General features: G+C 43.7%; 1 protein-coding gene across 6 annotated transcripts; it reads right to left on the reverse strand.

The window, feature by feature from the left end:
- Positions 1-1,250: 1,250 nt before the first annotated feature.
- On the reverse strand, positions 1,251-19,809 carry cpeb4b (cytoplasmic polyadenylation element binding protein 4b). 6 transcript variants are annotated; one of them, XM_028983142.1, is made up of 13 exons: positions 19,669-19,791; positions 19,310-19,558; positions 17,166-18,373; positions 12,353-12,443; positions 9,990-10,040; positions 9,043-9,066; positions 7,241-7,411; positions 6,772-6,861; positions 6,278-6,396; positions 5,775-5,889; positions 5,318-5,499; positions 4,916-5,172; positions 1,251-2,337 (listed from the first exon to the last, which is right to left on the reverse strand). In XM_028983142.1, the coding sequence occupies exons 3-12, from the start codon at positions 18,306-18,308 to the stop codon at positions 4,945-4,947; spliced, it is 2,214 nt and encodes a 737-aa protein (XP_028838975.1). In that variant the 5' UTR covers positions 18,309-18,373; positions 19,310-19,558; positions 19,669-19,791; the 3' UTR covers positions 1,251-2,337; positions 4,916-4,944. The 6 variants fall into 6 exon arrangements, with proteins under 6 accessions (XP_028838975.1, XP_028838978.1, XP_028838973.1 ...); XM_028983145.1 differs by having other exon boundaries at positions 5,055-5,172; positions 19,310-19,809; XM_028983140.1 differs by having other exon boundaries at positions 19,310-19,809.
- Between the last annotated feature and the right edge of the window lie 5,590 nt (positions 19,810-25,399).

The raw sequence follows: 25,399 nt of genomic DNA on the forward strand, positions 1-25,399 counted from the left end.
CACAAAATGCTGAGGTAAAAAAGAAAGAAAAAAAAGAACTCAATGGTGCTAAATATAAATTGGAACACTGTGAAGTCATTAAGGACTACAGTCAAGGTGTAGACAAAATATGGCACGTTCAGAAAAGATCTGATGGCCTGACAAGGAAATAACTTGTCAGATGTAGCCTGGAAGGGGCAGAGAGCTGTGAAACATAAAAACAGCATCCCAGCCCCCATGACCTTCAACCTCAAATTAACCGTGTAAGAAAGTGTATAAGTCACTGGTAAGACAGTCATGAACCCCAGTACACCGCATGTCCTGTCAAGCATGCTTCATAAATGTGACACCAATGCCACCCCAGCCCAGGCAAATAAATGGCTGTAGGTTTGGTCAAAACCAACGCTTTATATATATATATATATATATATATATATAAAAAATTAAAAATTGATTACAAAATGACTATTATTTGATTATTATTTTTTATTTTAGTAAAAATAAATAATAAACATGCTGTGTGTCATCATGTTTTAAAAACACACACACATTGGCCTCCTCTTCTGGCCCGGGGTTAACGTTCATGTTGAGGTTAAGCTGGACAAACAGGTCTTGGAACAGCAATAAAGAGCTGATCGTGAGGTGACTACGTTTATTTCTCGGAGGCGGACTTCCAGACGCCGGATTAGACTGGGCCAGCATGATTTTTCTTTTTTTGTTTCTGGTTTTTGGACAGAAAAGGAGCTTTTCGCATGAATTCCCCCGACTTTGTTATTCCCACAGCGTAGTCGTTCACACTGACACACAAGCGGCACAGAGAGGGAGAGGGCAGGGTGTGGCCCAGATTCCCATGGAGGGTCCCTGCAGGGGACGCTCGAATCACTTCTTCATATAGCCACAGGCAGCCTAAAAAAAAAAAGCTCTGAGGGAGTTTGCCATCAATGTGACCCCATTATGTAGTAAAATATATATATATTTATTGAATCAGGGTGTCCTATATTCACACAAGTGTGAGGTGAGTGTAATATGTAATGTTAATATACAAACATTGTTTGCTTCTATTCAAAATATCAGGCAAAAGCAACATGCAGGACCAGACTACCAAAACAACTGATCGTATTAAAATATACTGCATGTGCAATATTAACAAAAAGTTAAATTTGCTACATGTACATGAATCATAAGCTGAATAAAATTTCTGCCTTTCACATAATAATAGGGGTCATGGGGGAGGGGGATCAGACAAACAAATAACCAGACGAACAGAAAAAAAACATCACAGTTAGGTTTTATTCATTCAACATTTCACATTACAAATATTTAAAAATTATGCATATTGTTATAAATAGTTGGCTGCAAACAATTAAATAACATTAGATTTTTCTTTTTGTTACACTAGCACTTCTACAGACCAACTCCTAGAATATGGACATTTTGTATTACATAACTTAATTAGAAAGAAAAATACAAAAATAGGAACTTATAAAGTGAAATGACAATAAAAATTAAGGTGATATCTTAAGTAAAAAATGCTATTAATAAATACAACAACCTTCCCATACACAGTTAAAAACTATTGAAATTTTGCCATTAAGTAACATCATTAACAGACAAATATTTAAATATTTATTTTCCTTCAGAAAATGTGAACCATATATTGTGGAGCACAATATAGCAATTAGTAAAAACTAGACACTTTAACATATTAAAAGCTTCACCTCAAAAATATAACAAAAATCTGATCAAAATTATAAAAATTAATTATACATTCCAATTAAAAATATACCAATAAACAGCTAAATACATTATTGACCTAATAATTACAATGCAATCAATCACAGTAGCTTGAAATAAACAAAATAAGCAAATGAGCACAAAACCTTTAATGTTTTAAAAATAACTTCAATTATTTATATTAGTACAAATAGTCTGATTTCTTTTCTTTTTACAAACACCAGCATGTAAAGGATTAGAATAACAGTAGAAAATGACTGTGAAAAACATATTAACATCTTCTTTAAATGTTTGCAATTAAAAATGGCATTAAAGAATTACATTGCAAAGAGTCTTTATCTGGAAAAAAGTTTAAAAAAAAAGTATTGCACATAACAACTCGAAGTTAACTTGCAACATCTACCACATTCAAGTCTTGAAGTTCCCCTTCCGCAAACGAAAACAAAACAGGAAAGAAATCGGGAAAAAAATTATATCTTTTAACAACTTTAACAGATAGTGGGGATGAGTCAAGTGTTTTCAACAGTGTTATATTTGATGTTCAACTCCTACACTGTTAATGAGTTTTATTTTTTCCCTCCATTACTCTTCGTTTGTCGTATTTTCTGTGCATTCTGCAGAGGTCTGAGGATGGATGGACAGATTAACATGAGAAGGGTGCGAAGTGTGGGGGTGTCCTTAACAAATTAAACTTTAGAAACATCTGGTGCACAACCACAACAATTAATTTCAATAGCTAATTCATGTACTTAGTTATCTTTTTTGTTTCATGCATGCTAAGGATTACAATAGGAGCTAGTTGGCAGATCAAGAATATATATTTTCAAATGTTAAAATATCTAAACACTGAACATCCATTCTTGTGATACGAGAATCAGCCTTAACATGAATCAATTTTGCATTCTCCTTATAATAGTTAAGATTCCAGCTACGGAGAGGAAACACAAAAAAAGAGAAAGTTACCTTTTTACCAACTAGGTTAGCCATTTTTATCCAAACATTAACAATCATTGTAAATGACAACGTGTTCTTGCCATGCTGTTGTGTCTATTTTTTTCAGAATTTTTTTTCCATGAACGTCTAGTCTACAAGTTCCAAGACCTTAAGCAATACACTTTGATCTTTCCTCTGCAGAAGTCGCATCAACACAAGTGCGCACTTTGTTGTAAAGATTCCTCAGCACTGAAATGTATAAAAAGCATAATCGAAAATAATATATATTAAAATCACAACTTTTTTTTTTTTTCCTTAAAACAAAAAAAAAATTCCATATACGCAGATCTCTCAGTAACAAAAGTACAAAAGCTACCTTTCACAATGTGAAAAATTTGAGGTATTGCAAAAAGGAGTTTTCCCATTTGTGAAAAATGTGCCTAAAATGACTGTTGGAAAAAAAATATTTAGAAAAGTAGTGCATAATAAATGTTTATATGTGCATGACAAAATAATTTAACTAGAAAACACTGTACCAAAAATCAGCAGGCCATGTATAAAATAATCTTTTTATCATCTCACTAACAGCAAATTCTTCAAAAAGTGTTTTAAGTTCTAAAAGTGTTCACCGACCACCCCCACGAGCTGTAGCGATGGTGCAGAACTGGCGCAGTGGAACACCATCAAGCCAACACGAGGATACGTTTCTCACTAGTGTATCAAGTTATAGTTCAGCGCTAAGTCCCTGACGTATATGCTAGCAGATTCAGATACAGTAAGTCTGGTAATTTCAGCCAAATGTGTGATTTCCTTGGTGTGTGTGTGTGTGTGTGTGTGTGTGTGTGTGTGTGTATTTTCCTGTGTGCCAACCTCAGAAAGGCGGTTTAAAATCTGATCTGACTTCTGACGCACACACACTCTTCGTTGACACACACACACACACACACACACACAACTGCTTGAGCAATGCGACTCCATTTTGACCTTTGGATAGGAGCATTGGGGTGACTCGAGGAAAGGTCAGTGTGCAAGTGTGCAGGGCGGGTTTGGTCGTTGGTGTTTTCACTAGTGTTGTTCTGGATTTTGACTTGCACCACCGGTCGATTCAAGGCCAATCTTTGGTTTACTGGACTCCATCTGGCTCTCATGAAGCGAAGGGTCAAACGTACATTTGTTGTTGTTGTTGTTGTTGGGAAGAGAAAAAGAAAAGAAAAGAAAAAAAAAACAAAAAAAAAAAACAAACGAAGGAAGGCTGGGAAATCTGCACGCGACAAGTTGGTTCATCCCTGCTCTACTCAACAAAACTCATCCTGCAGCATCACCTGTTCACTTCTGCTCTGTCCCTCCACCGAAACGGGTTCAATAATGAAATACTTAATAAAACAAATAAAAGAATAAAGGAAGTGACAAAGCAGTGTTTGGGGGGGGGGGGGGGGGGTGTTTGCTTTTTGCTGACGTCATTTCCCTTTGCTGTGATGTTGTGGGAAGGGAAAGTAGAAAGGAGACCAGCTTGGGTTCTATACCTTACTCATAACATTAGCAGCTAAGCCTGAGGTATTAGTTTTTGCACGTCAAAATGGAGTTCAAACCCATCAAACACGCCTCCTGGAAAATCACTCATGTCAAGTAGCATGAAAAATTAGCATGGTCTTAAACAAGAGAATGTTGTAACCTTTGATCTCAGAGAGAATCCGCTAATCTGAATATGGATTTTCTTTCTTTTTTTTTTTTTTTTTTTAATGCTCTATTATAGCGATCGAGCTTTGGTTAAGACCTGGGGTTTAACGTCACATCTGCACTCTAAAGTAAGGAAATAAGTGCACTCTTCTTCAGCAACACTTCCACCGCACTTCTGAAGTTCTATTAAAAAAAAAAAAAAAAAAAAAAAAAAAAAAAAAAAATCCAAATGAAATTCCAAGCCAGATTCATATGGTTGTGTCATTTCAGTGGCGATTCAAAATAAGGCTCAAATCATCTTGTGTGCACTAAAAATAAAACCAGAATATCAACTGTAATGGAATAAAATATATAAATGGGATTTTTTTTCCAACACATTTCTTAACCTTTCCTGGAACATTTGGATACAAATCCAGGTTGGGTTTTTTTTTTTTCTGTTTTTCTATTTTTTTTTTTAAGATTTGATTCTTAAATATATTAAATTAGAAATTAAACTTTAAAATTTAACTAAAAAGGAACCAGCAACAGAAAAGTGCATTTATTTATACAATGATTCTGCGACTCCTCCTACCCCTTCTCTCTGCCTCTCTACCTGGTTATTCTCTCGCTCTCTCTCACTCTCTAGTTCCAGCGGAAGGAGATGTGGCGGGGGCGATCTCCGCCCTCCTTCACCAGGGGCTTGTGGAACTCTCGGCCGGCACGGGAGTGGATGGCGGCCCAGCAGTACTCACAGTAGTACTGCAGACAAGTGACGTTGGCGCAGAAAAAAGGGGCGAATTTGCCCCCGCAGCGTGTGCCCTGGCATTCATCGCAGAGCTGGTCATCCAACACGTATGGCTTCACTTCCACCTGAGAGAGAAAGAAAAATAGAAAAAAAAAAGCATTTTAAACTACCATTTCTATAGCCATTGCATTTCTTCATTTAATATCTTATGTATAGAAGAAACAGGACCACACAAAAAATTGTGTGTGTAAAGAGGGCCTCTCCACTCACCCGTTTATCGATTTCTCCATGCTGCAGTTGCACAAAGCGGGCACTGATAGCCGCTATGTAGCTCTGCTGATTAGAGAAGGCGACCCGCCCTGCTCCCTTGGGGTACTTGAGCTCTGGGTCTGTGTCAATGCCTGCGTAGCACACGCCACCATACAGCCGGTCCATGATCATGGCCAACTCCACTGCAGGGAGCACAGAAAACAAGAAATCAATACAGTCCCACTAAATGTACTCTAAATGTACTTGCAGGAAGGGGGCAGTTCAGAAATAGAACAAATACAGCCCTCAGAAAATATATGAGACCATATAAATTAGAAATATTTTTTTTCTTTATTCAAACGTGACCTTATATTTTAGACAGACACGAGCCAATCAATTGCGAAATATATGCAAAAGTGAATGTTGTTTTATATTTCTAAACCATTGTCAGCTTTGTCTTCTATAGGTTTTCAGGCACCTGCACGAAGAGGGCGTGGAACCCCGCCAACAAAAATGGTCTTTCTGGGGTCAAGAGGCTGGGAGCCGTCCATCACAAAGTCACTATCGTTTAGGTTCCAGGGGCGGATCTGCACCTGTAACACAAAAAGCCACACAGGAGTCAACAAACTGCAAGACATGTCTTTGCAAGACATGGTCATTTCGCCATTGCACAATACTCTGTGTCTGCCATACTTCAAGAAAAATCGCGAATCAGGGAGGAAACCAAAAGTCACAGTGGTTTCAATGTCATTTTAACTGAAAAGAATAACGACACAATGAATCAAGTCCTTAAAACCATATCAGCTGTTGTGTGCAATATGGAGGTTATTCACAATCATGACTACGATGTAAAAGGTTCAACATGACCACACTTGCAGTTGGTGGCTATAAACAGGTTAGGAATTGCTTGTGTTTAGGGCTGTGGCTGCTGATAATCCTCTTGTGAAACAGTGCACCTAACGGCAAGTGAGTGTGTCTCACCGGCTTGTCTTTAATAGTGGGGCTGGATACACAGAGGTAAAGTTTCCCATCTTCTTCAATGCAGGCATCAATCAGAGCCTGGACTGAGCTCTCATCCTGGAACAGCAGGAAGGCATATCCTGCAAAGCACACACAAATATATCTATATGTATAAAATATAATTTTTCCAAGGGTCACAACAAAAATACTTTTTACTATCATCTATTACACATCTATTAACATTTTAAAAAGGCAATAGGCATATACCTAACAACAAATGGTAATTTTGTGGGATCGTTGGTTCAGTGATTAGCATTCAGCATTACAAGGAAATGGAAACTCCTTTTGGTGGAAAAGCAAAAGGTAACGCTACATGGCTGGCATTACAGCCCTGTTTAAAATTAAGCACGCCTCCTTCGCAATGGAAAAAAAAAATGTAAACGGCAACCATGGCCAACAGACTGTGCAGGGAATGCTGCCCAGATTTCACCATTGTGAGATGCAGGGAATATTACCTTTGGGGGGAAAGTAGGATTTGCTCTCAGCTTTGTGAGGCCAGTCCACAAAGAGGTGTCCAAAACGCCGGAAGCTGGCGGTGATTTCATCTAAGGGTGAAAATGGAAGACGATGTGTCAAAAAAACTGAGTCTGAGATAAAACAAAATGTAAGACTAAACAAACGTGAAGAGGGATATGGGGGGAAAAAAAAGCCAGAGACAAGACCAAAAAGACGAAAAATCCAACAGAATTAGTGCTAGACCTAGATCAAACTAGAGAAACACCAGCCAGTGACAGTGTGCAGTTATAAACAGTCCTCTGAAGGACAAGAAGACCTGCACTGCACCATCTGGATTTCATCTGAAGTAAGCCTTCTGGATCAAACATATGGAAAAAAACAAGAAACCAAAAGCTCTTTGCCATTTGTGCTGTAAGAGGTACTGTGCTCAAAACACTCAGCCACCCAGACATTTGCACACAGTCTCACCTTCGTCTATATCAGGGGGCAGGCCGCCCACAAACACCTTGCGTGAGTAACGCTCCACCCTCTCTCCATTCTGGTGGGGGAAGCAGTGAGGGGATCCCAGGCCTGGCAGGGTCTGCTCTGCCCGCTCATCGTCTCCAAAACCATCCTCCATGGGGAACAGCGATGAGTGGCCTACAAAACAACCACAGGTTAACAGAGACGCACACAAAACACACACATACTCGTAATCTGAGGTAGAACTGAAAATGATTTGGCTAAAAATTACTCTAAGCGTGCAAACAGAACTAATACCAGCCATAAATCATTACATAACATCACAATAAATTGAACAAGGATGTGTGTGTGCATATATGTGTGTGGGTGTGTACGCATGTTACTATACACATACTGAAAAAAAGTTCAATAACCTTTCATGGGTATGAATAGGGCTGTGCGATATGGCAGAAAATTCATATTAAGATACAAATTTAACCATAATTTGGTAAGTACATTTAAATTTAACTGTTTGAGAAGTTCACATGAGTCCATAGCAAAGGCACTGCAGCAGGAAGTTTTATAATAATTTTTTACAGCTACATCAACATATAGCATAACCATATACCAGGTGATTTTGTCACACCCATAAGGCCAGTGATATACGAAATATTTGAATGACACGAGTTACCATCTAAAATTTGAGCTGTAGAGATTACATTAAAAAATATGGTCAGAAACTATTTAAATACATTTGACTTATAATCAGTAGTTACAGGGACAGTCCCCCCCCCGGAGAAACGTAAAGGGTTAAGTGTCTTGTTCACGGACACAATGGTAGTAAGTGGGATTTGAACCTGGGTCTTCTGGTTCATAGGGGAGTGTGTTACCCACTAGGCCACTACCACCCTTGTTCATTTTTTATCATCGGGCACCTCCAGGATTCCAAGATTTTATTTAGCGATTTCTTTTTGCGAAGTGCACCAAAGAGGCTAGGACTGGCCCAGGTAATTTCCCTGAATGCTGTCAGTACCCAATCGCAGACATTTACAGCATTTACCAGACGCCCTTATCCAGAGCGACTTACAATCAGTAGTTACAGGGACAGTCCCCCCCCCGGAGCAACTTAGGGTTAAGTGTCTTGCTCAGGGACACAATGGTAGTAAGTGAGGTTTGAACCCAGGTCTTCTGCTACCCTCTAGGCCACCACCACCCAGACGCAGGACCGATCAGGGGAGTGGTACAGATTGGGCACTGACAAGCATGTGCTGCCTTTAGTAAACCTGGAAGTGGGCCGCGCGCACTGAGCCGTGGATTACTGACTGATCGAAGGCTTGTTTTACTTTATTTATTGGGTCTGAAGTATTTTTTATATTTTTAAACTTTTTTAAAACTATATTTAAGGCCTCGTTTTTTTTGGAAAGTTTTTAAGGATCGGCAGAAATCCTGTTTTGTTTTAGTTTTGCTCTCGCCAAAAAACGAATTGCTCATGCTGCAAGTAGGCGTGGTTTCGCGCCGGTGATGCTACGGTCATCTGAGGAGGGGATATTTCTGCAGTAGGCCAAATTTATATTGCAAACCGTTTACATCACACAGCCCTAGGTGTAAAATGAACTAGTGTACAAAATAAAATGGACGATAGTACAAAAAGATTGCACACCAATTTACAGGACTGTTGCACATACAAACACACACGCGCACACACTGGTTCATCCACAGCTAACATGCATGATTCCTGCCCAAATCACGTCATGCATTATTTACAGCAATTTAAATTGTTGGCCAATTACGGGGAAAGGTTTGCAGCTTGTTTGAAAGGTTTCCTTTACCTCGTCTCCTCCCATAATTCCTGGCTGCTTGCAAGATAAGACAGACGACCCATGAGAGGACAACCTCAAGTAGATACATGCATACACTACTCAAAACTTTTTTTTTTTTTTTTTTTTTTTACTGCCACGTGAAAAGGACCAATTTTATCAATATGCAGAGCATTTATAACCATTCGTTGGCAGCCTGTTTCTCTTTTAGAATCTTGAACATAAGAATTCTAATTTCACCAGCATTTAACATGAAAAATGGCAAATTGTTATCCTGAACCCCATATTTGTTCTCTACAGCTGGCCTCTGTGTTCCTATTACACGCCGCAAAACAAAATGCAAATTGGGGAAAGAAAAAAAAAAAAAACTAAACAGATCTGAAGGCCAGCACAAAATCACTCAAGGCTTAAAAAAAAAAAAAAAAAAAAAAGTAGTTTTTGATTTTTATTTGATCCGATTTTTATTTAGTTAGTTACTTATTTATTGGTATTCGGGTGCAATTTGACTCCAATTTCAGGTAAGACACTTTTTAGGCAGGTTCTCTGAATGCACCCGACTGTCTGGGTTTTGGTAATTTACAGATCCAGTCAATCCCTGTACACCCAGCGATCATAACATCGCAACTCGTTTTCAACCAGTGTAGCAACCGATTTAGAAAAAATCGTGCCGTGAGCAAACGTGTGCCCTGGTGCAGGCTTCTGGGCTTGTTGGGGAAATGACTGCTATTTGCATTAACCCCATCCTGAGACGCATGCAAACGTGCGCCCAACAGAAGCACAGAGCGACACACAAGGCCCTGGGCCCGCTCAACGCAAACACCGCGCTAATCTTGCTGGTTGTGTCAACACCGGGTTGCCCACCCGCTCTTCCACCCATCCATCCGTCCGTCCGTCCGTCCGTCCGCTGCAACAGAGTTAGACCAATGCCTCTCCGAAAGCAATAAAATCCATTTACGTACCATTTATGGGCAAAGGACTGTCTCCCCCAGGGTGAGCGAATCCAAGGCGACCTTAAAAGTGGAAGAGTGTAAATAATTACCAGTGCAGCCAACATGAAATATGGTTGTGAGAGAGAGAGAGAGAGAGAGAGAGAGCAAGTGGTGCTTCCACCACCCCCTCAAACCTCTGTGTACATAACATGTCATAAACCCTCACAGTTGATCTGGACAGTTAGCCACCATCTGCACTAGCGTAGCTGGTGACATTTTCTCCCTGCCCCCAACGCCAGACGCGGCTGGGCCTTTTTCCTTTCTGTTTTTTTTTTGAACATTTTTTATTCGGTACTGAGGCACGACGGCATGAAACGTGGAGCAAACGCCTTTTTGTGGCCGGGTCACCGTAACACTCCCAACCCCTTCCTCGCCGACTCCAGTCAGAGTGCGGGTCTGTGGAACTGGGCAGAGCTGTGCCTGTGCCAGCGCACCGACGAGAACAGAGGGGCCTTTTCAGCCAGGGGAACAATGCTGGATGCTGTTCAAAGCCACTTATGCAGCAGATATTTTCTCTTTTCGCTTGTGGGATTGGGTGCGAGGGGGACAGCTTTCATATTTCAAGGGGTGTGAGGAGGGGGCAGAGACAGAGCGATCGGGCCTGAAGAGTTCACCCTGAGCTGTCCTAGTTAGATAAGGGCAAAAGCAAAGCCTATCAGAGGGAGGGCAGGAAACATGCCAGCCAATCAGAGCCAGTTGTAGTTATGCTCCGGTGGGAGTGCTGCCTATCAGCACACGGACACGTGTTGCCCCCAAGAAACGGAAACAGACAAGACAAACGACGCCCCTGCAACTGTGCTTTGAAGGCCTTCCTGTGCGAAATCCCAGTTATTGCAGAGCTTCTGTTCTAATGGCAGGTCGCAGATCAACAGAGGGAGGATGAGGGCATTGGAGAAATATTACGCCATTCAAAGAGCCAGACAGCCAGGGTCTCTACAGGGAGGAGCCGTGTCCGCATTTAGAGAGTGTCAAAGAGCGAAAAGCGCTGCGTGTTTGTGCCCTACTTTAGAGAATTCTTTTGTGTCCTTGTTCCTCTTTAATAAAAAAAAAAAAAAAAGAAAGCGAAGTTTGCCAGTGTGGGTAAATAAACCTATAATTTACTTTGCTTCATTGAAAAGACCTCAACTTAGTAGCGTCATAACAGTCGATGGTAATAGATGTTTTACCATCAGTATACTACAATCTTCTCAAGCTTGAAAGACCCCCTCACCTGTTCAGGTTTGTTTCCTATACACCTAACGTAACAGCATTTTAAGCAGCGTCCCATAAAAATGACCCAAAAAAAACTGGACTGGAAACATCCTGCTTTAACCCGGTCAACCACTCCAAACTGAATAGTTAATCATCCTCACTGCACGGGCGCCTATCCCCCAGAACCGTATCCTGTCTTCTGCTCATGCGTGAAGCGAGGGAGCAGCCCTCCGCACAGCCATTTCACACAGAGCTGTAGCTGCAGATCCGGCTTAGAGTAGCACTACTGCACCACAGCCAGTTTCTATGGGTCAGGGTGGCTGGACTGTACTGTTCGACTGGTTTCTGCCCGATATATACGGGGCACGGGCAGTGGTGGCCTAGCGGTTAAGGAAGCCGGTTTGAATCCGGAGCCGCCAAGGTGCCACTGAGCAAAGCACCGTCCCCACACACTGCTCCCCGGGCACCTGTCATGGCTGCCCACTGCTCACCAAGGGAGATGGTTAAATGCAGAGGACACATTTCGTTGTGTCACCGTGTGCTGTGCTGCAGTGTATTACAATGACAATCACTTTACTTTACTTTCCCTTATATATATATATATATATATATATATAGTTCAGGAAATATGCCAAACATGTCTAACAAGTGATTTAAAGTGACTTGAATTTTTATTCCAGCCATTGCTCAAATGCTTAATCAGGTGACTGTTACAGATTAATTATGCGTGTGGCTGGAATGACAACATTCTGGCAGGGACAGGGGGTCTCCATGAACAGGGCCGAGAAGCTTCAGGTGTTCAGGTGACTGTAAAACTACAAAGCTTCCTTCACAACCAACAGTTTATAAAAGAAATGGAAGGTTAAAAAAAAAAACCTCAACCACTGCAGTGCTGCTCTTGACCTCTAAAGTAAGATATATGAGAAGGAAGCAGGAACTAGGTATTGACTGGAAAATGAAGAAACGAGATTCCATTCTTTTTTTTCAGCGGCTGCTTCAGTCGCCAGTGAAAAATAGCGCAGTGGGACTTTTATGAGCGGGCAAGGTGGAGGACGCCTGGTGGTCTAATCAAGCAGAAGTGTTGATTGACCGGGGGGCACGAGTAGCTCGTTGCAGGGTCGCGTTAAGCAGACAGGTCCTACCTTTCAGAGTGTCCTGCTCAGCCCTCATGATGTCAATGAGAGAGCTCTCCAGAGAGTGCATGTTGAAGCCATCGAACGAACGAGTGCGCTCCTGTCAAAAGCAGAAAAAGAGAAGAACGGATTAGTGGAGGCAATTTTCCCTTTAATAAAATCTTTTTAAAAAAAATGCTCTGCCTTTCCAATTACTAGGGCTTTTAAGAAATGTATGAATCACGGACTTCACAGCATATTTCAGAAAAACCTCAAAAAAACAAATATTAACAGCATAAATCCATATATCCCCTCTGATAGAGACAGACAGAAAACAGTGATTGTATCTGTACCAACAGTGCTGCATTAAAGTAAGTGATTGACATGTACTTTAAACTCCATGGGCTGCGAAAACAGCTGACGTCAGCGAAAGCTGAAAACACTCGGCCCAGATAGCAGCTCAGGTTCTAAAGCCCTCGCGCATTCCTCAAACGCGCACGCACAAGAGATGCGACAAGACTGCACCAAGCTGGAGCGCAACCAACGAAGGCGCGTCACATGACGTGACGCGGATGAGCCGAGAGAAACGTCCCCTTGTTTTTCCAAGCTCAACCAACTGGCGAGGAATGGCATGCCAGAGGCCGGCCGTCATAATGAGGCTCAGATGGGTCACGGAGGCTGTATTTCAGCTCAGACTAGACAGGCGACATTAAGGACCACAATGCCTCAAAAGACAGGGCGAGCTCAGGTGTGAACACTGCCGTGTTGTTATCTCAGGGACTCTCGTACCACAAAACATTCAAAATCGTAGCACACACATGGAAAAGCGAGCACCAAATCAAGGTGGCAAAATATATATACATATATATGGCTCAATGCCTTTATGAGATTATCATTCCTAAATGGGTTTCTAAATGTATTTATATCCAGTCTAGTTAGATTATTATGATAATCGACATGATGCTATTCTGAGCTGATTTTCTCACATCTGCCAGTATCCCGTGACTACCTGAAAACAGAAGCATATTGTCTCTTTATCCATGTGCCTCCACAAACCTTAAAAGCACCATTTGAGCTCCATTCCCCTTTATCTTAATCAAAATTCATTACGCAGCGCAACTCCAGTAATACACCATTGTCTTTTTTTTTTTTCCTATGCAGCTTTAAAACGGATCTGCATTGAGCAACACTGGATTAAAACAAGAGCTTCTGCCGGCCCACGGCAGTTGCTATGAAACCGTATAGAAAAATCACAAGAGCTAATGCAACACGTCCCTCTCGCAGGATCAAAGCAGCGTCATTATTAACAACGGCACAATCCTCTTCACCTCACAGAGAGGCACAGAAGAGGAGTTGTCACGATCAATGGGAACAAACACTGTCTTGTGTTCAAAAAGAAGAAAATTTGATCCGTTAATTTCACACAGAAGAGAGACAAGGCATCCAACGTAAAATACATATTTAATTTCAGAGGAGTAGCAGCCAAATGCCATAATTACTTGCTTACTATGGTCAACATTTATTCAAATAAATAAAAAGGCCAGTTGGAGAGTGAGCATGTTAAAAAATATGTGTATATATTAACAAATGAATTTTTATAAAGCATTGCCTGGTGAACAGGATTCGCTTCGCTATCTGAGAGTCACCGGGCCAGCTGTCGACTGAATGCGCTTGGCCGGTAATTCCCACAAAGCACAAGGAATGGCATGTTCAAATAGAAGATATTAAAAGTGAAAAGCTTCTTTTTTAAAAAAAAATAAAAAGGGGGGAAAGGTCAAAATATGAAGATGTGGGCCACAGGAATGATCGGCATGATTTGTACAGGGATGTTGACCATGGCGGTTGCTAAGCATCAGAGTAGGGAACCGGCCACGGAACCATCTGATCGGCCTTTTCCAATTCCACAATCTGACATCTGTCTGGATCTCATCCCCCCATCCGCTCAGATAGGCGGCGTTTGTACAAGCGCACTTAACCCGGCGAACAGACCAATTCGTCTGCAATACGAGCGGGCAGAGTTCAATCTCTCACCCCTCCGTGCCTCCATCTCCCAATAAATATCATACCTACATATGCTCAATTTAACTGAAAGACGAGAAGCTTCTCACGCGTCCAGTGATACAAACCTCAGTGTAATGCACAGTCGTTTTTTTTTTTTTTTAACAATAATTTAAAAAAATAAATACATCGATAATTACCCTTCATAGTATCCACCCTTAACACTCCACCCTCCATCAATCCAGAGAGAGACAATCGACCAAAAGACATGACACAGTGGGGAGTTCTTGTACTGAAAAGATCTTTTAAGTTTCACCCTCTGTAAACCAAACAGCGATTGGCTGTTGTGTGCAATTAGTTGCAAAATGCTGAACTGCCGTCAACGCCCTGCAACTAATTTGCCATCAAGCTGCACATTACCCACTAGGAGTGTTATACAACAATAAAACCATTGTGCGGAGTTTCAACTCGCAAAGATCAACTTATTATTAAAGTCTAAAGCATAAAGACCATTAAACGGCCTTCTGACGCATTTTCTGCATGTGTGCGTGTGTTACTCGTGATGAAATCCTATGTTTATGCTTCAGAAAATAACTGTTATTGGGAGCGAATCGGTGCAGCAGGGATATTATTTTGGCCGCTGCACTGATGAAGAGAGGACGAAGGGGGTGGGTGGTTAAGTTGATTTTTTTTTTTTGGTGTTCCTGCCGCTAATCCCGGCTGAACCAAAGGCTCGGCAGGCTTGGCAAGCGTTACGATCGCTCTGCCGCAATCAAAGATCGACTTTGGTAACAAAGTCATGAAACAACACCCGGTCCGGAGCGCCTCCCTTTCGCCTCCGCTCTTACGGCAACGTCTTCCTGTTTCAAAACAGCAGGCAGGGGTACCAGCGGCGCATGGGAGGTCCAAACGGAGCCAGGGCGGCTCTTCCGCTGCCGGGAGCGATTGGACCCGCTATTAATGCGCGAGTAGCAAGGGACTGATATTCGCAGTGTGCATAACACGATCGACGCTAAACCCCGGTCCCCCCGAAACCTGCTGGGAGCAACCCTTTGCCGAACAAGCTTCCTTCGGAGTCACTTCAGACTAAGGCAGCGGCTAAATGCACCGCGTCTCAGTAGCGGTTGCAAAGTCAGCGCCGACGTTCATGTTTTTTGCACCGTCCTGCTGACGAACTGATTAAGTGGGCGTCATTTTACTCTTTGCTTGACTACAACTACCCTGATTTGAGACAGAATGTTTAGAAAACCTTAAACTACTGCCGGCTAAATGCACGAGGCACGAGCAGAAACAGAACAGGTCTGACAGGACTCGGACTCTTGGGCGGACGCCCAGGCAGTGCCCGCTGCAGGACGGTCACGGCAGGCTTTAGAGGCTTATGCCCAGCTAAGAGGATGCCTGGGCTTTAGAAAGAGGAGGGCCTGGCCTGACGGAGCAAAGCGTTTCTTCCGTCAGGCCGCTGAACGCTGAGTTTAATGAAAACCCCAGCGAGTCGGGTCCGCATCTTGAGTCCTGACGTTTGTATTCAAAGACGAGCCTGTTGCTCGAACGTCCCCACGCACCTGCGCTTTTTATTACGACACGAAAAGCTGCAGGGCTCGACAAAACTGCGAACCATGCTGCAAAATGCTGCACTCAGAAGGTAGAAAAGATTCGTCTACAAGAGTCTCTTCAAGGAAGTAGTTTGTTAAAAATATCAGAAAGAGAGCACGTGTGTGTGTGTGTGTGTGTGTGTGTGTGCTTCCTCTCCCATCCGAGAGGGCTGCTGCTGCTGCTGCTTTAACACAAAACAGATCCGACGTTCCTGGCCAAAGCGAGGCGAGTGGAAGTTTCCAGTGTCGCCGTGCGAGGGCTCTGAATCTCATCAAAGATTCAGGCAGCCACTTGAAGGCCCGCGGCACGCGGCTACGGATTAGGCCCGCGGTGACTTACCAGGTTGAAATTAATTCTAGGGATTTCCCACTCACTCAATCTCATTGGCGTGCGGGGGCTTACAGACGTCAAAGCGGAATCCATTCAGAAAAATCGGGAATGGCGGAGCCGGAAAACGCCATCGGCGTCAGTTCCGCCTGTTGCCCCCCCCTCTCTGGCTTACCCCGCGATGAATTTATGGTTAATTCAACTGAATCACACATGAAGGTGCACTTACCCCCCCCCCCTCTGCCCTGCCCATCTAGACGCTAACTGGCCGCTGATCTGCTGCGAGCTTATTCAGCGTTTGTTTGTCCTCTCTTCACGCTAACGCCGACCCACCTCCGAAGGCACACAGGCGCCATGAAATCAGACCCGAGGCTCTTGTTGACTGAACGCAGCCAGGGGAGTCGGACGCCGTCCGCACGCCAGGTCCACGCGGGATGGAAACACGGCGACGGGGACGTAGCTTGTGCGGGCTGGACGTCCTTCATCTTCGGTTTAACGTGGACCCTCCCCCGGTTTTTTTTTTTTACGGCCTATGGTCGCGCTCGCCGTGCTTAAATCAATACACTAAGAACGCAGGCGTATTTATTGGCTTAATGAACTGGAGAGGCGAGAGAGGAGGAAGCATGGCATCGCTGCCCCCTTTTTCCGGTGTTTCTGCTAGCGCTGTAAGTGAATTTGGGGACAGGGGAGGGGAGGTGTTTGCAGGGGCATCTGTTTTCAGTGGCTCACGTCATCCCGTTTTGGCCCATTTTTTTGGGGGGTTGCGTACAATGTCTGCGGGGTCGTCGTCAGGGTTTGTGGCACGTTCATTTGCCACACTACCGATTTCCTAATCATGTGACGAAACCGGAGAGACGCTGACTTGTTTAAATCGGACTAAATTGAAATAACCCTGCAGGGCCGGGCAGACTGCGACAGCGCTCACCTGGAAAGGGAAGATGTTCTCGCTCCTGCTGACGCTCTCATCCATCCAAGACTTGGGGTTGAAGCCCGGGCTGGTCCGCGCATATTTCTGCGAGGGCACGTGGTTGTTGGGGAAGGTCTTCTTGAGAGGTGAAATGGAGTTGAGTGGGGGCACACCCCCGTTCAGGCCTCGGCGATACTCCCGGGCCTGGGAGCCGCCCCAGCCACCGTAGCCGCCGCCGGGGCTCCAGGAGGTGGAGGAAGGCGAGGGAGAGGGGCTCTGGTAGCTGCCCCATGGAGACGGAGGCTTGCTCAGGTTGTTGGAAAGATGCGGCAGCTGGTTGAAGGCAGCGGCACTCCTGTGGGGGAAGGGTGGAGGTGGGTGTGGGCTGGCTGGGGAGCGGCGGTGCTGCTGGGGGTGTGCCTGACTGTGAGGATGCTGGAAGTGGGGGTGCGGGGGGTGGTGCTGGGAAATGGGGCCTATCTGAGGTGAGAAGTTTCCCCCGAAACCTGGACTGACGTGGTGTGAGAAGTTCTGGAACAGCAGGGGTCCACTGTTAGCTGAGGCGGCCGGGTTGAAGAAGCTTATGTCTTCATTGATGATGGTCGAGGGTGGGGTTGGGGGGATAGCAGCCGACCAGTTGTTGAAACTGGTCAGAGAGGAGGAGGAGGAGCCAGACTGGGCAGCTGTTCCCAGACCAGGCGTCTCCTGGTAGTCGAAGGGTGTAAGCACGGGGGACTCGAGGCGCAGCTTCTCCTTGCCATTGGTGACATCTGAGGGGCCACCCTCTCCTTTCCCATCTTCGGATCGAGCCTTTTCCAGTTCGGATATGATCCCGCTCTCCTGGGGGCTGGGGGACAGCTGGGACTGCTGCTGCTGCTGGTGTTTTTCTTGTGTTTCTTGCATTTCCTGTTGCTGGGCTTTGGGCTTCTCCGAGCCGAGAATTTCATCTTGCATGTTGCTGTGGGCATTGGTGGTGGGGAAAAGCCAAGGTGACCCGGTGCTGCTTCCATTCCCCGCGGTGCTACTGCTCATGAAGGCGGCGGTGCTGGGAGCAGCATTCTGGTGGTGGTGAGGAGGCTGGAGGTGTGGATGTATTCTTACTGGGAACGCAGACTTGTTGCCACTGTTTTGCACTAAGACTCCGAACCCGTAATCCCCCATTTATCTGGCCCAGTTCAGTTATGCCCTGCGCGACAGTCAATCCTGTTGCCTTTTACAACCTAGACCTGGTAAAGGAGATTAAAAAAAAATTATAATAAAGCAAGCACACTTATTACCACCATCCTTAATCATGTGTACAGCCTTAATAAGTATTATTACTTGGGCATTTATACCATGGGTTAAAAAAAAAAAAAAATATTCAAAATAGATATTATAAGCTACTGTGAAGGTTAATAGGTGACATCAGTCGTTTTATGTTAATTAGCATTCGATAAAGAAAAGGTAGAGAATAGGACCACGCTACAGGCTACAAATTTAGTCACGACGCCGTAATCGATTATATATATATATAAAAAATCCGCGAGCGTTAAGGTAATCGAACATTAACACAATACAGAGGCAAATGCCCGTCCCTGGTTTGATAAAAGATTATTATGCCCTAGCCGGTTCCGTCCAGAGCCGAAGGCTGCTGATCTCTGCAACTCTGCGCTGCCTAATTATAGCGTCGTGACGTTTCCTCGGACTAGCACAGAAATGCTAGCAGGCGAAGCCGGCAAACGCTTCAGCGCGGTCCGCCCGATAAAGGCCAGCTGTTAGCGTTTCGCCCAAATCCCCCTCTGCGCGTCTACGTTGTCACATTTGTGCGCAGACAACGAACAATACCGTCGCGGGACGGAATTATTCGCACCGAAATGCACGACAGGTCATAGCCAAAAGGGCTACCAGGAAGGCAACCTTGAGAATTTCCTTCCTTTTTTTTTTTTCTCGCCTCACTGTCGACCCTTTAAACGGCAGACCGATAATGACGTTCTCTCTTGCCCATTCCACGAAATTAAAGGCTTCGCCCTTCGTCTACGACAATCCTTCCTACAGTTTGCGCCACCAGGCTAACTGGAATACATCCAAAGGCGGATATGGCGTTGATAGAATGAAAAAAACGGAGGAGGAAAAAAAAGGAACATGTATTAAATGCACTTTTTTCCCCACCTTCCAGTGGTTACCTTGATCCAGGCGACGACTGGCGAGATCCGTTCCGGCTTTGGTCACCCTCTAAACTGCGACGTGCCTGATATTAATGGGCGACGTTAAAGGCTCTATTTCTGTCGCATGTAGCCGGAATGTAAATTCTAGCCGCGGCTTCCCAGCTTTTTCTCGCTCTCTCTCTCTCGCTCTCTCTCTCTCTCTCTATCCGTCCTGACGTGTCCTGCCTTCTCAATGACACAGCCCTCTCTCGCTAGCAAGCAGCTAACCTTGTTAGATTAAATGAAACGAAGATTACGTCATTGAACCGAATATCAAAATATATATATATATATATGCCTAGTTCGGAAACTAGTTCTTTTTTTTTTTTTTTAGTTACGTGTGTCTGACGGTTTCATCGTTTGTTTGTTTTTTACGTGGCTCCCCCTTTTCTTTAAATCCTTTTTCTCCTGCCAGCTGACAGCGCCGCGTTTCCTCGCCTGTGCCGTCCTTCTCTCCTCAGAAATCCGCCGTAGCGAAATGACAGGGGGAGCCGTCGCGAGACACTTCCGCTTCCAGTCCCGCCCCCTCTCCTCGAGCCATGCCGCCATTGGCCGTGGGCCGCACGCCCGCTGACTCCGCCCGCCTCCGATTGGTCGGACCGCGGCTCACCGCGTCTGCCGTGTACTAATTTAGGACCGACGCGCAATGACGCGCCAGCCCTGTGAGGTCGCGCCGGCCGCTCGCACCGCCCTCACTCCTCCGGTCCTGCCTATTGAGGTCTGGGCAGAGGGAGCTTCATCGGAACACGTTGATCACGGGAGGAAGTCTTTACATTTCATTAAATTTCGTTCAGTACACCCCAATACGTCTAACTATACAATTCAGCCTAATGGTAAAGAATTCTCTATATCATGCTATGATTCCTGAGTGCAATGCCAGATGAAAGTGACGGCCATTGAAAAAAAAAAATGCACCTGCTGGTCCTTTTCCTCCCATTTTGGGCAAAAGGGATCAATCTCATTATCTCTAAGGCTGCAATTGATAGGTTAGAGTTGTGGTGTGTGTGTGTGGGAGGGGGGTGTCTAGGACAGCTGGGGCCACAGACAGAGATCTCATTAAACCAGCTCGCTGCTGTTATCCTTACGCTAAAATAGCGCCACTCCACCACCATCATCATCATCATCATCATTATTCCTACCCTGTGAGTCTCACTGTAACAAAATCAGATTAGCTGTGATGGCTTGCTAGCATGTGCTCACCCATGAATGCATGCATTTCTCATTATGTTAGACAGAATCAAATTAACATTTGATCTCTGTCAAAAGTTGTCAAAAAATACATGCAGTGATTGATACGTTCCAGAGAAAAGGAGAAATGTAGTTATTCTGGAAGCAACGGCATCCAGCCAGACAACATTCCCAAACTCGGCATATGATTTGCTCATTATTCACCCAACATCCACATGTCGTTTTAGCCACGAGAGCAAGTTTACAGTAATTGCACACTGCAATTTGATGGAGATGCTCGTTCCTCAACCTTTGTCTTGTAATTTCTGCTCCAAGTAGGTAAATAAGGTTGCCAAGATGTTTAATCATTCATTGTGACAAATATGGAACATGGGTAGCAGGGGACCATTTGATATTCAGAATTTGTCCCTCTACACACACACATCCATGCATACATCATACAGTTTGAAAGAGGCAGAGTGCAAGCACTGGATTACTGAGGCATATAACCAGTCAGACTGGCCTGATTTACTGAGACACCACCCCTTTCAACGATGCATAAGGCAAAACTAGAGAACAAGCTAAATTTAAGAATCAATTATTATAACCTAAGTTTACTCTATGGGTAAACGCTTAAAATTCTATATGCAGTAATGTGTGCTTGTCCAATGTATTCACCAATGCTGATCCTGGCCTGTGTAGTCTTGATATTTCTATTGCCAGAGAGCCAGCAAGATTATGAATAAAACATTCAAGCCATTAAAAAATTCATTACTTCTACCTAAGGCATAATTATGGAACGATTTCTCCTAGAGAGAGGAGAAACGGTCTGCAACAAAGCCACATTGTATTGAGTAATACAGTTATGTTGTGTAGCATGAAATATTTAACCAGTGTACACATTACAAACAAAGCTCTGAGGCCAGTACCCGCAACCAGAAGCCTGTTCCTTTAACCAACCGCCCCTGACTCCTCTGTGTGTGAGGGAAGAGGACGACCAGCAAAGATGGCGTTTCCGCAGAGTGGGTTCGCTCATGCACCATGCACACCACACACACACACAGAGAGACACAAATTATAGAGAGATTTTTCACAGAAGCATATAATGAACACAATCCTGAATACCACCAGACATGGACAAACTATAATTTTCTTTCTTTTTTTTTTTTTTAAGGTCCGGTTCCACACCCAATGACAGACACACGATACTATCTGGTGTTCTGTTTAAGGATGGTGTAATTGATGCCTGTGCTGTGGTCCTTGCCCAGCAGGCCAGGGCCTTTCACATTGTTCTCTGTGTATTTGTTTTGGCTTTCTCCCTGGGGATGAAATACTAATTAAGCCAAAGCAGTCCAAGCAAGGGCATATCTCACGCTCTGTAGAGAGGAATGCCGATGCCAAAAAGGCATTTCATTATTCCGCTGGGTACTGTAAGGAATAAATTACCATGGTGCAGCTGGATGTGTGCTTCGGTGCATGAGCAGGTGAATGATATGGCTTTTCTACTGTCCTGAAAACGTTTTTTTGTCTTTTTCTTCAGTGCAAAAAGTGTATCTGCAGCATCCACTAAAGCAGGAAATACTATCCTCTCTCTCTCTCATGCTCTCTATCTCTCTCTTCCTCCCTGATAATGCTGACTGGGCTGAAAGCTGCTGGTGCTGGATAGTAGAGTGCTGAGTCAGGGGGACCTGCACCCTCCCGCAGGCCGCTAGAGATGGGCCGAGTGCGGCCTCATCAATAATGTAAAGCCATACAACAATCTGCAAGTCCGGAGCAATTTCATTTCGGCAGAGGAAGAGGGTTTTAGGGCCCTTTGTTAAATCTATGAGCCAATGGGCAACCAGAACTCACAGCCAACCCACAAATAGTAAGTGGTTCCACAGTAGCTATTGATTAATGCTGTTGCCCATGTTATACACCTTCAGGTCATCCAGTATGTAATCCAGTATTATGTATGGCAAATATGGCACCGCAATGTAACAAATAAAAACATTATTTGATAAGGTGAGTCTTCAGAACTTACATAAATGAACTAAGAAAATAAAAAAAACTGCGTACAAGTTATCTGTCTCTTGGGGATGAGAAACTATCCACCTGGACTTTTTGTTGGTGTGTAACTATTTCTGAAACCAAGAAGAAAACGAAAAAAACATGCTACTTATTCAATCCTTGTGAAGATATTCATACACTGCTACTCCTGATTACTCCTACTATTCTGATTGGCTAATCTGTCATTCAGGAACATTCCTCGAGCGCTATATTTTATATATACACCTCCAACATATCCAACATTATGTTTATTCAACTATTGAACTATTTGAACATAGATGTTATCTGAATATATTGTAAGAATTGTCCACATGAGCTGCCATGTGTTGTGTTTTGTTTCTGCACAATGTAGGCCTATGTACAGAATATTTGGAAGAGAACACAACTGTACAATTTTACACTGTTCTTTATTATTTTGCTTTAGTCAATAGAGTTCCTCTTGGCCTTTTTTTTTTTTTTTTTACAGCAAAGCATGTTCCAGATGTTCTTTTGTTAGCTGGTTGTTTATTTCTTCAAACATCTTTTGTTGCAGCGGAAGCTACAAAGCAGACAGCGCAGGATCTCCCCGAGGCTCGACGCAGCCCTATTTCTTCTGCAACACTGTGGTGATTTTGTCAACACGTGGCATCTGCCATTTCTTCACCGTCAATAGGAAAGCAGATTCTTTCCAGAACTTAGAGAAAAAAATTGTTTTACAAGTAACAGTTAATTAGGCAAAAACCATGATGGCAAAACCTTCCAAATGGACACTCTTGATACGTCTTAAAACAAGCATACCCAAGCATACACAAGGGGCATTTTTTGGAAATAAATCAACCCAAACAAGTAAAAGCTAGCTTGCTGGCATGTCAGCTCTTTCTTGCTTGTTTTAATTTCTGACTTTTAATGTGAACTATTAGCTATGGCACAAAATGCTAATTTAGCTTTAGCTCCTGGGTTGCTCACTAGCTTTAGCTCCTGGGTTGCGCTCGCTAACAGATGTAATTAGCATGTAGCGCTGTTCACGTTAAAACATATGTTAGTGAGCGCAACCCAGGAGCTAAAGCTAAATTAGCGTGTAGCGCCGTAGCTAATAGTACATGTATTTTGTTCAGCGTTTGACCTTTTTATTATCAGCTCAGCTGAGCTGCTCTTTGAATTTCATTGATTTCCTATCACTGCTCCCATGGCCCCCATGTTATGTTGATTGACCCCCATCTTGCAGGGGCTGCAATCAGCTCGACTGATAGTTAGTCGGCCTGACTAAGGTGCGGTGTTCAGATTGGCAAGGTGCTTAAATCTCCCATGGACAGAAGACGCCCAGACCATTATGTGGAACCAGCAGGGGAATGATGGGACGCCAGGCATGCATATATTAACCCTCCGATAACCCAGCGTTCACCCTTTCTTCAGCCTCTTCTGGGATCAATACTGTGGAAAATCCATGTGAAGCCATTTAACATATTCTTTGATCATCACTAATTCTGTCCTCTGAAGAACCTTTTTCCCTGTTGATACTCCTGTGTTTGTGTCCTTTATTTGGAGTCAGTGGACAAATCTCTGGGAAAACTTTGTCTTCTAAGATACATAGAAACACTTTTGTTCATTTTGTACAATTTTTAATCAACTACCATAACTGTAGTTGAGCTAGCAATGGTCTCCTAATCCTCATTTCTCGTCACTGAACTAAATGCCTTTTCTTTCACCCTAAATCCATCTTTCACACGCTCCAGTTTCATATTAACTTGAAACAGATGGCACAATGCTGAATATCAGAATAGCAATCAGCAGCAGCACCGCCATCAAACATTCTGGGAGCTGCACCCGTCTCTGCAGCGAAGGGTCTCCTTTGATATGAAACCATCAGATCATCCCTGCACAACTATCCTGTGATGTCCCAACAGACCATATTCATCATTAAACCATGCCTCTTCCTTGCCTGCAGAACACACTATTTTATGGGAGTGCACCTGCCCCAGGGCTATAGAGGTTATTGAATTGATTGCCGTCACTCGCCATCAATAGATCTGAATCGACACATACGAGTGGACATAAAGCAAATCTGCTTGGCTTCACACACACACTAATTTTCATATGACAAAGATGCAACGCATGTATTATAACTATGTAACAAATCTGCTCCTACCATAAATATTACACCAGTACCCATTTATTTATTAAGTACTTCATGAAAATAATTTGAAAGTGATGGTCTAAGGTAGGGAAAGAAGTGAAATGTTCATCCCAGGCTTTCCTATTACTAAAAATAAAATTAAAAAGATAAAAATATAAGATCACACGATACTGCAGTACATAGAACTGATATCTGGGTTCTACCAGGTAGGTCAGTGAAAGTTCAGTGAAGTCCATACTAAATGGTTTCTTGTCAGTCAGGTGATGCACAGTTGTAGGTCAGTGCTGCATCTTTATGGATTCTGCTGTAATATTTCAGGTCAGTTGCACACCCCCAAAAAGGCATTTTGAATGGTAGAACCAGTTGGGATTGAGTGGACCAGGGGAATACAGAGTTATGTGCGATATTTCTCCTATGTGGAGAAAACATCCTCTGTCCTAGTTTCCATGACTAGAGCACAGCATGTGGGTGTCATCACTGAAGATTGTGAGAGGGACAGAACCTATATGCAACATTGGAAACTCTACCATGTCTGAGCCAACCATGCACAGTGGGCATCTGTGCATGTTCTATTCGAACAGCTTTCTGTGTGGGTTGAAAGCTTAACTGTCCGCAACTATGGGCCCCATGCACCTTACACAAAATTCTATAATCTTTCTCACATACACACACAGACACACACAAACACTCACAATACAAATATAAACCCTTAGGTAGCCAGACTGGCCTATTAGGATAGC

The sequence above is a fragment of the Denticeps clupeoides genome, chromosome 6 (genome assembly GCF_900700375.1).
Source record: "Denticeps clupeoides chromosome 6, fDenClu1.1, whole genome shotgun sequence".
NCBI lineage: Eukaryota > Metazoa > Chordata > Actinopteri > Clupeiformes > Denticipitidae > Denticeps > Denticeps clupeoides.